At 38.2% G+C, this 13,119-nt stretch overlaps 1 protein-coding gene and 1 long non-coding RNA gene across 3 annotated transcripts in view; one reads left to right on the top strand and one right to left on the bottom strand.

Moving 5' to 3' along the window:
* The window catches only part of LOC114033155, a 166,101-nt gene extending 163,213 nt beyond the window's left edge, over positions 1-2,888 (top strand). Inside the window, exons 2-3 of the long non-coding RNA XR_003567926.1 lie at positions 1,713-1,886; positions 2,808-2,888. This is a non-coding gene — a long non-coding RNA (uncharacterized LOC114033155). The remainder of the gene's footprint in view (positions 1-1,712; positions 1,887-2,807) is intronic.
* LAMA2 (laminin subunit alpha 2) overlaps positions 1-13,119 on the bottom strand; it is a 793,905-nt gene that overhangs the window by 202,301 nt on the left and 578,485 nt on the right. For both annotated transcript variants that reach the window (XM_027848591.1, XM_027848592.1), the window contains exons 30-31: positions 8,741-8,865; positions 1,704-1,790 (exon numbers count right to left, since the gene is read on the bottom strand). In XM_027848591.1, the coding sequence (XP_027704392.1) occupies positions 1,704-1,790; positions 8,741-8,865 (212 nt within the window). The remainder of the gene's footprint in view (positions 1-1,703; positions 1,791-8,740; positions 8,866-13,119) is intronic.

Genomic DNA, 13,119 nt, shown 5'->3' with positions numbered 1-13,119 from the left:
TGAATTTGGAATAGTATTTACTGTTTTGGATTGTTCATATCTGAACTAACTTTTGTTATCATAGAAATAGATTTATCTGTACATTCTCAGGTATATAGTGCATACAGTAAATATAAACTATTGTTAATATTTACACATATATTTCTTGGCTTTGAAGTATAAACATTTAGCACCTTTAAAGTCCAAATATTAAAGATTATTTTCATTGTAATTATGACTGTGATTAGTTTATCCAAAGAGCCTCTGAGATAGGTAATGTTATGTTTGGTTGTCCAGTACAGTGTCCTCACAGAAATTAATGGGCTTATGGTCTAGCAAATGTTTGTTTTAAGTTTTTCAATGGCCATTAGAACTGATCATGCTCTAGGATAGCTGAGAGGCAGTGGGGTGAAGGAGGACTGTGACACTTGCCCTGAGAGTCATAAAGACTTGAGTTCAAGTCAAACTTTCATACTGATTTGACGTGAGACTGTTGCCAAACCACTTAACCTCTCAGTGACTCAGACAATTCTCAAAGACTATAAGTTGAAAAACATTTTCTGATTTGCATTGGTAAAGAGAATTTCTTCACTGGAAGTTTCCTATACCAATGAAATCACAGACCTGGTTAAAAAAAAATTAGGAAACTGTCTATATTTATGCCTGCAAACCCCTACCATCAAAGGAAAGTATGGTGATGGAGAGGAAAAAATCTCAAAAAAAGATTCAGTTAGACAAAACACAAAATAATTAGATCTTCTGCCTTCCGCATAAACTAAACATTTTTAGGTGAGATATTGTACTTGTCAAAATATTGACCAATAATGTCTACATTTTGAGCTAGACAAAAGGTAGGCTATTTTACGTTGTGGAATTCTGAAATTCAACATTCTCTTACTGTCTTCAGCAATGACTTCCATGGACTTACCAGCAAGCAATGTTATGCACTTCAAAGGGCATTGATTCTAGAGGCAGAGCACTTGGGTTCAAATTCTACCTCTGACTCCTGCTGCTTGTGTGCCCTTGGGCAAGTCACTAAACCTCCTAGGGGCATAGATTCTTTATTTGTAAAATGAGGGAGATGGTATAGAAGGCCTCTGAGATCTCTTCTAAAATTATATCTGTGATTTTATGATCCTATGAAATGACTAGATTTTTATGCCTCTCAGTTTCCAGAGTTGTAAAATCATTCTTAGCCCTATTAAAGATAACCACCTTAGGAATTAGACAATGTTTGTGAAGTGTCCTAGATTGTTTTAAAAGGTACAAATATTTGCTAGTTTGCAAGCTCCACGAAGAGAGAGATATCATCTTATTTAAAGTTTGTCTCCCTTTCAGACACAATGCTCTGTATGTAGGTGTTTAATAAATGTTTATCAAATGCATTGATGTGATTTGTATTTTCCTACAGAGATGAACATGGATATATTCGATACCATATTATTTAAACCACGGATCAAAACATTAAGCTTTGTGTCTCCTTTCTGGGACACAGCACGTTGTTCTGTATATCACAATTGCTTAATAAATATTTGCTGAATGCATGAATATGATTTATATTTTCCCATGGCACTGCATGTTAATGCATTTGGGAGCATATAACTGATTGATCCATGACTATTAGTCCCTGATGAACATGAAAGGGTCTCACGCTCTTGTTTTGATCCTCTGTCACATCAGCTCCACATCCTAATCTCTGTGGTGTTTCTTATATCTGTTATTACCTTTCACAGTACCGGCCTTCATATCCACGTGGGCAGGCTGTACAACGATAGTCATCGAGTCCTTCTGAGACGCAAGAAGGGCTAAAACTGAAGAGGTGCAGGGTGAGAGAAAGAGGAAAAAAAGGTTTGTAAGTGGATCATGTCACAGCAGCTTCATCAAGTCAAGTGTTTCTCATATTCAAGGTAAGTCCCATCAGTGGGAACTCTTTTGAGATTATCCTAGAAATGCACAAAAAAAAGTGTGACCCTTATAGAAAACAACAGATGGTTTCCCACCTTGTCATTGTAGATGCACAGTTCAATGCTGCCCCTTAAAGATTGTCTCTGACTAAATGTATTATTTTGGAGTCTGTGATGTGTATGTGATGACCACGAATGTATGAAATTTCCCAAAGCAGTAACCTATTCTTATCCATCCACCAAAAAACACATTGAATTGAAAAAAAGAAAACATTCATTTGGTGGCAGAGCACATCTTATTGAATATGCTTTAGGTAAGAAAGGGAAAAGAGATAAAAATTTCTGAAGAACCAATGTCTGCTGCCACTGCAGTTTTAACATAGGCTTGGTGGTATAAAAGTCTCATTTTACATAACAGAATTATGTTTTTTTTTAAACTCACCACTGAACTTCAAGCTTTTTTTCTTCTTTACACTTCTGTCATGTTGTAAGGAAAGGAAAAAAAAACAACTCTATAAAGATGTCAATATGACTTGTTAAGGATGACTTTTCATCTTTTTCCCTTCTTTTACTGCTACACAATCTGAGAGTTAGAAGGAACTTTATCTAGTTCAACCCATCCTTCCTTAAATAGGTAGCCCCTCTGATAAGTGGTCATCTAGCTTCTGCCTGCAGTCCTCCAGCACAGAAGGAGAAGATTAGTTCTCAGGATGGCCCATTATAGGTTTGTATAGCTCTACTTACTAGGAAGTTTTCTGCATTTTACTAGTGTAAATTTGTTCTTCTGTAACTTTCATCCATTGTTACTAGTTCTTTTCACTCTAGAATCAAGTAGACCAAGTAGAATCCCCAGGGGACATCCCTTTATGTTTTTGAAGACCACTATCTTGTCACATCCCTTCCTTTCAACCATCTCTTATCCAGGTGAAAGATGACCATTACCTCCAATTGATCCACTTACCTGGCTTTCAGTGGAGGCCCCTCGAAATTTGTGCTCTTCACCAGGTATTTGAGTTTATCACCAACTTTCCAAAAATGTGGCACCCAGAACTGAACACATCATTTCAGATGAGATTTGACCAATGCAGAATGGAGAAAGACTATAGCCTTTCCTATTCTGGACAATTTAATTCTTTGTTTTTGTATCTCCAATGTCTAGCACAGTGTCTGGCACATAACCAGCCTTTCATAAATGCTTGTTTGTTGACTTTTTGGATGCTAGGCTTGTCTTACTCCAACCTAAATTTACATTAAGCCTTTTTGGCTGCCATGAGGCATGGTTGACCATATTGAGCTCATAGTCCACCAACAAGACCAGATCTCTCTCATTCTTGTCTAGTCATGCTTCCTCCATCCTGTACTTGTAAAAATGATATTTTCAAATGCATTCTACTTTGCAGCTTTTAAAAGTATGCTTAGATCACTACAGATAAACTGAGTCAGATTTGTTCCAAGATTTTTTTGTTGTTATTTCACTTGGTAAATTAAACTATCCTATTTGATACCCCTGGATGAAAATAAATTGTCATTCAGTCAATTAGCATTTATTAGGTGCCTCCTACATTCTAGGCATTGTAGTAAGTGCTAGGGATATAAAGAAAGGCAAAAGATAGTGCTTGCCCACAAGGGCTAACATTCTATTAGGAGAGACAACTTGAAAACAACAATGTGCAAACAAGATATGTACAGGATATTTTAAAAAGAATTTCAGAGAGAAGGTACTACCAGTATTAAGAGGGCAAACTTTTTGTGGAAGATAGAATTTTAGTTGGGACTTGAGGGAATCCAGGGAAGCTGGAAGGGAGAGATGAGGAAGGAGACACAGCTTTTCTAGGTATCTTTTGCTTCCAGTCCTCTCCAAGAGAAGGATAAATGTGGGTTTGTGGTATGTAAAGGGACCTGGTAAAGAAGCTACAGTTTCTTTGGTATTTGCTTTAATGGGTAAAGACCTGGAGAGAGGTTTCTTTGGCCTGTCTGTCTGCCTACCTTGTAGAAACCACTTTGCAAGGAAAGCAACTGCAGAATTCCAAGGAAGCAACAATATAGTCAATTGGGATCTTTGGCATATTGGAAAACAACCCATACAGTTAGGGAACAAAATGGTGCAATGCTCCCAATTTCATTCTATTTATGCAGTTTGTGCTAAACTTGTTACTGCTGAAAAAGCACCAGAACTCCCCATTGGTATACTGCAGTCAGCGTCTTACTTTAATTCACTTATAATACATTAAATCAATAGTGCTTAAATAAGTAATAAAATTACACCTTTGCCAAAAAATGTAAACAAATTGATCTATTACTCAAAAACTCATTATTCAACACATTTTTTCAACTGTGTAAAAATAAATCCACAAACTCATAAGCAATTCATTCCATCCAGCTTTTCAACTTATCTGTTTGAAGCTCAATGCTGAATGATCATTAATTTTAAAAAAAAAGCCTCACAACTTAAGCTTTTTAGAGTAAACTTTTGAAAGGGAAGCATAATTAAGTTTTGTCTCCTTTGAGTAAAATGCCTGTCTCAAAGCCCTTAAAAGAGCACCCTCTCCTTAAATATTTGAGGTATAGAGTTCTGTAATTCTTCTGGAATTACGTGTCATACAGTGTCTGGTTCTATTTTTTCTTTTAAATAAGGGTTATGAAAGTAGACATGAAAATAATCTCTTGTGTGTGAGGTTAACATTTTTCATACTCAGATAATAAAAATAATCAAAGGAAAAGATCCCTATTGTTAAATTTGAATCTCAGGCAGTACTGATGTGATTAGGCAGCTGATGTGTAGGAAAAGGGTAATTCTTTGCTTGAGGGAGAAGAGTCAGGGTTTGAGTTGGAAGGATGGCAAGAATAAGCTAAAAAGAAAGGGTGTCTTTGGGGCACAAAATTCAAGTGTTCAATAAAAATGGGAAAACTGGTTACCAAGGCTGAGATTTGAGATCTATGCAAGAAGAAGCAAACTGTAGCAGTACCAGGGAGCTGACCATTTGTCTGGTTCAATGGGCCTTGCCAAAATTTGGGTCTTTTATAGCATCTTCTATTATTCCCCACCCCTTACCTCCTTGTGTTTATGTGGGGAGGAGCAGGGTCTATTCTGCCTCCCTTTCCCCTCAGCAGTCCCACATCAGTTAGAGAGAGGGGATCATACCCCATCCCTTCCCTCAGCATGTCTTTATAGATCTACTGAGATGGTGCTGGTAGAAAGTTGCCAATAATTCTGAAGCAAAGACAACATGCACTGACTCACTTGTTCTCCCTTTGCGCCCATACCAATGCAAGCTAATACATATCAGAAGGAGTCTCATTACCTATAGGCTGAGGGTGTCTTAGACTATATATAAAATGCAGTGTTTGGTATTAAAAGCTCTTAATAACCTGGACTTTGCCTACATTTCCAATTTTCTTATACTAGACTCCCTTCTACACACTCTGATCCAGGCAGAGTGTACTACTAGGAGTTCTTTGAAAATGATATTCCATCTTCCATTTCGATGCCTTTGTGCTAGCTGTCCCCCATGGCTGAAGTGCTCTGCCCTCTCACCTCCATCTCTGTTTCTTTCAGGACCCAGCTCAAATCCCATCTGCTAGAAGAGGCCTTTCCCAATACTTGTTCAGCCATTTTTCAGTCATGTCCAACTCTTTGTGACCCCGTTTGGGGTTCTCTTACCAAAGACAATAGGAGTGGTTTGCTATTTTCTTTTCCAGCTCATTTTACAGATGAGGAAATTGAGGCAAACAGGGTGAAGTGACTTGCCTAGGGTCACACAGCTAGTAAGTGTCTGAGGCCAGATTTGAACTCAGGAAGATGAGGCTTCCTGATTTCAGGCCTAGCACTCTATCACTTCCAGCTGCTAATGCTTTCCCTTTTCAGATTAGCTTGCATATACTGTATATGTAGCTTGTGTGCACCAAATTATTTATACATTGTCTCCTCCCATTAGAATATACTTTTCTAAAGTGCAAGGAGTGTTTTTACCTTTCTTTGTATTTCTCAGCACTTAGCACAGTGCCCAGCATGTAATAATAAATGTCTGCTGACTGACTCTATCTATTCTTCTTGCCCATCCATCATAATAAGCAGTGATGGATGAGGAAGGTAGAGTTCAGGGTTAAATGGAGATTCTTTTAGTAAAGGATGTCCTTTGCTACAATATAAAGTAGGCTGGGTTTGGAGTGAGGAGGGTAATAGGCCTAAGGACTGACTATCTGAGTGATGGGTCAGGGATCTACTATGCTTTCTCCAAGTTTTAGGCAGGTCTGCTGATGTGAAGATTGTGGAAAGACTGGAAGATCTAGCTTTCTCTACTTAATGACTTCCTGGGAATTCAGGTGTAGTCAATTCCCAATTTATATACTAATTTGACTGTAGAGCATCAGAAGTATTTTGGTAAATGCTTAACAACTAGCTCTTTGGAAAAAACCACATGACACACTTTTAAGGTTAATTTCCATTATCAACATTTTCTCCATCACTTTTTAAGTCTAAGCAATCAACACAATAATAAATCAAGCTCTATTTTGTATGTTTTCCATTTTCCAAGGTATAAATTTCTTACACCAAACATTTGACAATGAGCTTTCGATTCTAACATATTCCTGCCCCTGTGTTGCAATTCATTATGGATGGCTTCTGAAGCTTATAGGTTGCCAATGGTCATAGGAATTGTAATGCATTGAATAGAAGAGAACATTTTGGAGTAGACAAATGCTTTGAGGTATATCATGGCTAGAATGGCCCAATCATTCTAATGGTAGGAGGTATAGCATTTAGATACACTTTTCTAAGGTTTCATTTGTGTGCTGTTTGCCCATTAGAAAAGTAGCAGTATGCAATGGAAAGATGAATATTTGCTGGAGAGGCTGTGAACAGTACAATCCAGAAGTGTGAAATAAAATGGGTGCCACTGCTGGAAAGCCGCACAGAAAGACAATTTCCAGCTTTGCCTGTGATAAGAGGTTCCACACAGGAGAAGATGTGAGCTGTCTTGGTCAGTCTATTACCACCAAGATGGCATAATACCCTAGGGATGGGGGCAGGTCTATTATGAAATGTAACACTATTGCCACCCTAGGATTATGAGGAGTTGGCAGATGTTGTAGCAATGCCATCAGCTGCTCCACTGGGTCCTTGTACATACTAGTACATGTATTACATTCACAAGTAACAATCTGAAAGGTCTTGCATTGGCCCAGCTGTGGCAGGAGTAGAACGCTGCCTATCAGGTCTTACCAGTAAGAATCACAGAACCAATCTCATACTTGGAAGGGACTTTCAGGGGTTATCTAGTCCAACCTAATACCTTAACAGGAATCCCACTGGCAGCATTTTCTTATATGCAAATTTTTTTTCAATTTATACCACAATTCTATTGCTTTCTTTTAAAAATACTGTATACTATTTGAATTAGATATATCTTTCCATAGCCACAGTTCACATGAGTCTCACCCTACTAGGTGTCTCAGTGATACCTATAAGGATGAATTAACATCCTTGCAGACATCTGGTTTATTAGCCATTTGTATAAGCCATTTGAGACCATAGGTTTTATTGCTGGCTTTCTCCATTGATCTTATCTGCTATGAATTACTGATCTTTTGTTAGTCTTCAACCTGTATCGTGCCTTCTACCTGACTTGTTAGCTTTGCACAGGTAGGCTTTTTTGTGTGTGTGTGTGTGCGTTAGTTCAGACCAGCAAGGTGGCACAGTGGATAGAATGTTGGGCCTGGAGTCAGAAAGACTCATCTTCATGAATTCAAATTTAGTCTTAGATATTCATTAGCTTTTGTGATCCTGGATAAGTCACTTAACCCTGTTTGCCTCAGTTTCCTCATCTGCAAAATGAGCTGGAGAAGAAAATGGCAAACCACTCCAGTATCTCTGCCAAGAAAACTCTAAATGGGGTCATGAAGTGTCATATATGACTGAAAAATGACTCAACAACTAAAACAGTTCAGGACCCCATCTGACACTGACCTTCTAACAGGCATGGGTGTCTTGCTTGCTTGGAAGGCAGAGAACTAATCCTGAGTATGAACACCTCATGCCTACTGCCAGAAGATTAATTCTAATAATTCTTTTTGAGTTTTAATGGCTCTAAGATTTATATTATAGAAGAGGGTCACATGCCATGACTTATCTATCAGGCATATAAATTCAGGTTTTCATGACACTGCATCTACACTACCCATTTTGATGGCCGGTAATGTAGGTGATGGTGACACTTAACCCTCTGAAAAAAATAGTCCCCAAGGGATCTAGTGTTAATTGAACTGCCAGGCAGCTGGAAGTTTCTTATGGATGGAGTGAACAAAAGTGAGGTACTTTACCCCATCAAGATAGTGCCTCTATGCCTGAAATGCAGCTTTAACCATGAACAGCTCCCAAAAAGAATTGGCCTTACTGAATTAGTCAGCTTGTGGGAGAATTATTCACAGTACAAGATCAAAGAGATCAGTGTGCCTTCTAGAGACAATGGCCCACATGGTGATGCTGGATGAATCAGCCTCCATGATGAACTGTTTCTGAGGATTCTGGGATATCAAGGAGGGGACTGAGATAATATTGGCAGGTTGCACCCTGTCTCTGTTGTCTACTACACAGCATTAGAATGTTTTAGAGGTCATGAGAAGCTAGATTTAGAGTTAAGACTTTAGAAGCCATCTAGTCCAATGTTCTAACTTTACAAATGAGGAAACTGAGGCCCAGAGAGATTGCCCAAAGGTCTCAGAGCCAATAAATGGCAGAGGATAGAGCTCGAATTGGAACAGAGGTCCCATAGCCTTAAGCTCAGGGCTCTTTCCATTGCACTGGATTCTCTCAATTGCACTGAAACCCTCAAAGGGGTTCTCTTTGTCACACTTACTTGTTGCTAGAAGTGATGAGCGGGCAGGCACATTGCCGACAATCATTGGGCAGTCCATTGACAGTTCCATAGTATCCAACAGCACATCTTTCACAGAAGTCACCAGCAGTGTGATGTTGACAGTCCTATAAAAAAAGGAAGGGGCACAATGTTTGATACTGAATATTAACAAAACTTAGGACACATTTTATTTCCAGTCAAAGGGAATGATTGAATAGTCTCAGATAAGTTTTTTTTAAACATTGATAAATGTGTTTCAGTAATTCTTGACATGAACAACTTTCAATGAGGCTCTCTGTTTTGAATAGTAAAAGAAGTTATGTTATTGTATCTGAATTGACAACGAGTGAAAAATGATGAACCATGAATGAAAAGATTTACTCCTGTGGAGTTCTTCTCTTCCTCCACTTTAGTCACTGTCCCAGGCTGTCTCTTGCTCCATTATGCTGATACATGTCAAGAATTTTTAAACTCTATCATTTGGTCCCACATGTTCTTTTCACCCTTGAATTAGTGCTATTTTCTTGGTCCACAGGATTTTTCTTAAAATGGAAAGGGATTATGATCATTGTGTCCCATCCATATTATTTCCTACATTTAGTGGCAAGTGCTCTTCTAACTGAGTGATTTGTGATAAATTAGAACTGAGGTTAGGGCATAAAAAGAGGTACCATGTATAAAACTTGTACTTTTAAATGAGATTTACTGAAGCATATTTGTTAGAACTGACTGAAACTCAGGAGAACTGGAATTAGGATATGCTGAAGTTTTAGGGTCTACCTCTTGAATTGGGTATGTATTAGGAATGGATTAGCTTGGGTGTGTGTTTATGTGAGGAGAGCAGCCGACATGCTCTTTCCCTCTTTATATAGGAAAGGTCTTATCTCTGGTGCTTCAATGATGTTTCACAGTTTCTTGCTTCTCATAGGTTTCTGGGTCTATGAACGGTGGGAAAAGTCTCATCTGCTTTTTTTCCTCCAAAATTTATGCTTTGGAATCCTTGTGCACTGCAACTGATTGAGCAAGTGAAGAAAACAGAAAAGGAAGGGGAAGAGAGAGTCCAACTCATTTCATAGCTGACTGAGAATTTATTGGTTCTTTTCTCATAGAGACAAGAACTTGCTCTGGTGGTCTTAGCTGAACCCTGGTACATTTATCTATCAGTTTTCCATAGTCTAAGGGTGCATTCAGCTGTATGGTTGGTCATGAGCTGATAAAAGGCCTTATGTCAAGACAAAGGTATCAATAAAGGAATGATTGAATATGAATTCCATTTATTGGCTCAATTTCTTATTTGTCAACTCTCCTGAGCCAGCCTCCCAAACCTAAGCATGATATATAGCTGCAGTATGGATTCTAATATTAGAAGAAGGTGGGAAGCAATGTGCCTCAACTATTAATATAGTTATATACAAATGACTGTAGAGATGGGTTCCATTTTTTTGTCAATTTCCTCAGTGGCAGATACATCTTTTTAGGGAAGGAAAGGGTCAGGGCAGCAACAAACTAAGATATTATGAAAAATCATTTCAAGCAGAGACTAGACAACCATTTGAGTATTTAATATTGGATATTCCTTTCATGTATGACTAGATAACTTTCCTTCCAACTATCACAATTCTATGATTCCATGAATTGTGGAAATCATAATTTAGTTAGCTTTGTTACATACCACCATGCTCTCGGTATGTGGTTAGAGTTGGACAGGCTTGTATTAAGAATGTATAATGACCTACTACCAATTACTACTATTACTACTACTGCTGCTACTACTTCTACTACTACTACTACTACTACTACTACTACTTCCTCATCTTCTTCCTCCTCCTCATGGGATGATTTTGAGAGAGACCATAGTAATAAGTTCTTGTTCATTATATTTAACAACTAATTATTGTATTAAGACCAAGGTTTTTTTTTCCCTTTTCTAATTCCTCATCCAGAAACCAACTAGTGTGGGAAATTTTTCTTAGGGATTTACCCAGGCCAGTCCATTTGTTGATATAGTCAACCTCAGCTTTCTCCTTGATAGCCATATACTCAATGTCACACCTGGCTAAAGATCAAGCTATTTCTAAGAATCTCCCTTATCCATTGGTTTGATTGAACTTCTGGGTTCGAGCTGAAAGATTTCAATTTCTATTCTCCCTTTTATCACATTAAGAATTTTACATTTATTGAATCTAAATGATATCCTGATATTGTTGGAGAAAGTTTCCATGAAATGAATTATCTGTTTCATGTACTTTTCAGGGAAGTCCACAAAACTTGAGGTCTTCCACATATAGCAAGTGATTGACATGTTTTATATTCTCTTTGACTAAAAAAGCTAATTCTATTCAGGAATGATGACTATAGATTTAAGGTTAGGTTTTTCACATCCTGCTAAAACTGCAGGGGCTTCACCAAAAGGTTGATCACCAAATTTTTTTTTTTTCCCACACAAATACACAACTGTCTACTGAGCCACAGAGTTATGCCTTGTACTGGTGGAGAGAGTACCCACAAAGACATAATAATGGATCCTTAAAGTGCCAAGCGATCTTAACTTCATGATTGAAGACAGCTATCTCATGACCTGAAATTTAACTTTCAGAATATTTGTATTTTCAGATAGGGTGTCAGGGCTACACATTATATCACCCAGGTAGCCATATATATTTTTTTTAATTTTTAGAAATCATAATATTTATTGTTGAGACAGGATCAGTCTAATAAAGTTGAGTGCTACTTGTTTGGCATGCTGCCATATTTGAAATCTTTTCCCGCCATTTCATAGGTGTTATTTTATGGTTTGTGTGAAACCAGTCAAGCTTCCTTGTATAACAATAGCACAACATTCATATTTCATAGCCTTATAGCAGAATAGTGAACAACACACTGTGATACATTTCATTTCGACACTTATTCTGGTACCATGGTCCTTCCACAAATGCCTTTTCAGCTGTCCAAAGGAAGTATTCATTTACATTGGCCACTTATTCCTTCTCCTAGGGCCATGATGTAAGAGATGACACCACTAAAATAACCCACACTTCTCTGTGAATTTTAATGAGAAGCTATGGAGCAGGATGAGAGGTGACGTGTATGTGTTATTGGGGCAGCATTTCTGAAGGACTTGTCTTTTTTTTTTTTTTTCTCTTTTCAAGTCAGACCAAAGCAAAACATACATAGCCTGGACAAATTGATGGCATGGTCTTGTACACTCTCAGAATACGAAGAAGGGCAATTTTGGAGACTTAAGAAATCTGGAAAAATAGTTGTCAGCCTTTTGCTATCAATGTATTGAAAACTGGGCTAGTGTTAACATTTGAGCCACAGTCTCTGCATATAACATAGAACATGTCTGAAAAAAATGATACTAATGAAAGTAGGGGAGTTTAGTGCTTTCACAGTAAATGCATCTCTCCTGTATCTACAACTTTTTTCATCATTCTATCCTGGAGTGAGTGAATGTTGTTAAACTTTACAGGACAGTCAATCTTTTATGGCATTTCCTACATACCAATTTGGTTAACTTTATCAGCCCTCCTGGCTAAGTGCACAGACACAACATGTAAATCATGACGCTACTCTTGACACTTCTCCTTCACACTGACTTTCAGAGGAAGGGTGAACATGGTGTTCTCCCTTTGATAGAAAATGACTTGTAGCTAACACATTTATGTCACTGACATGTTACAACTGTAACACTGAGGATGAAATGAATGAATCCCCTTCCCGTGATAAAGGAGAATGACATTCAAGCACTTGGTAATGGACTGGCCTTCCAGAAGACCCAGAACATGCCAATTCCTGCCTTCCTGTTAGGCTCTGAGGTACCCCAAGACACAGCAGTACCTCATGCTCCTGGCTGGGTTTCTAATTGCATAGAACTAAAACATTGGGCTGTGCTTGTGGTTGCCATGAGGTCAAACTTTCAGATGTCATTGAGATACAGCAACTTTCTATTGCCCCATGGCAGAGAATTTGAAGGATGTGCTGAGGTCTTGAGGGACTGGACCTGGGGATACCTTGAAGTTTCTAATCACCCATCTTCTTCATAAGACTTCCTCCCATCTACTGATACTGTGGTCTAACCTCATTTCCAATGGTTGGCACACTTCCCCCACTTTTTACTTTCCCCATTCCAATGATATTGAAATCTTCTTTGAATGCTGGTCAATTGCAATCCATTTCAATCCTGCGCTGTAATGTCCTACTCTAGACCTGCCTGCCTCTTCCATGGTGCTCTGTGGGGCTCGCACTATTGTCATAATACTTAATTTTTTTTTAAAACATATCTTTTCTTTTGCTCATTGAGACTTGAATTCATTTCTTTTGCCCCTTCCTAACCCTCATAACACCACACCTCTGATGATTTTTTATTTTAGTACTCA

This window comes from Vombatus ursinus, unplaced genomic scaffold (genome assembly GCF_900497805.2).
Source record: "Vombatus ursinus unplaced genomic scaffold, bare-nosed wombat genome assembly UNPS02006779.1, whole genome shotgun sequence".
Lineage (NCBI taxonomy): Eukaryota > Metazoa > Chordata > Mammalia > Diprotodontia > Vombatidae > Vombatus > Vombatus ursinus.
This window is presented reverse-complemented; position numbering and strand designations above follow the sequence as displayed.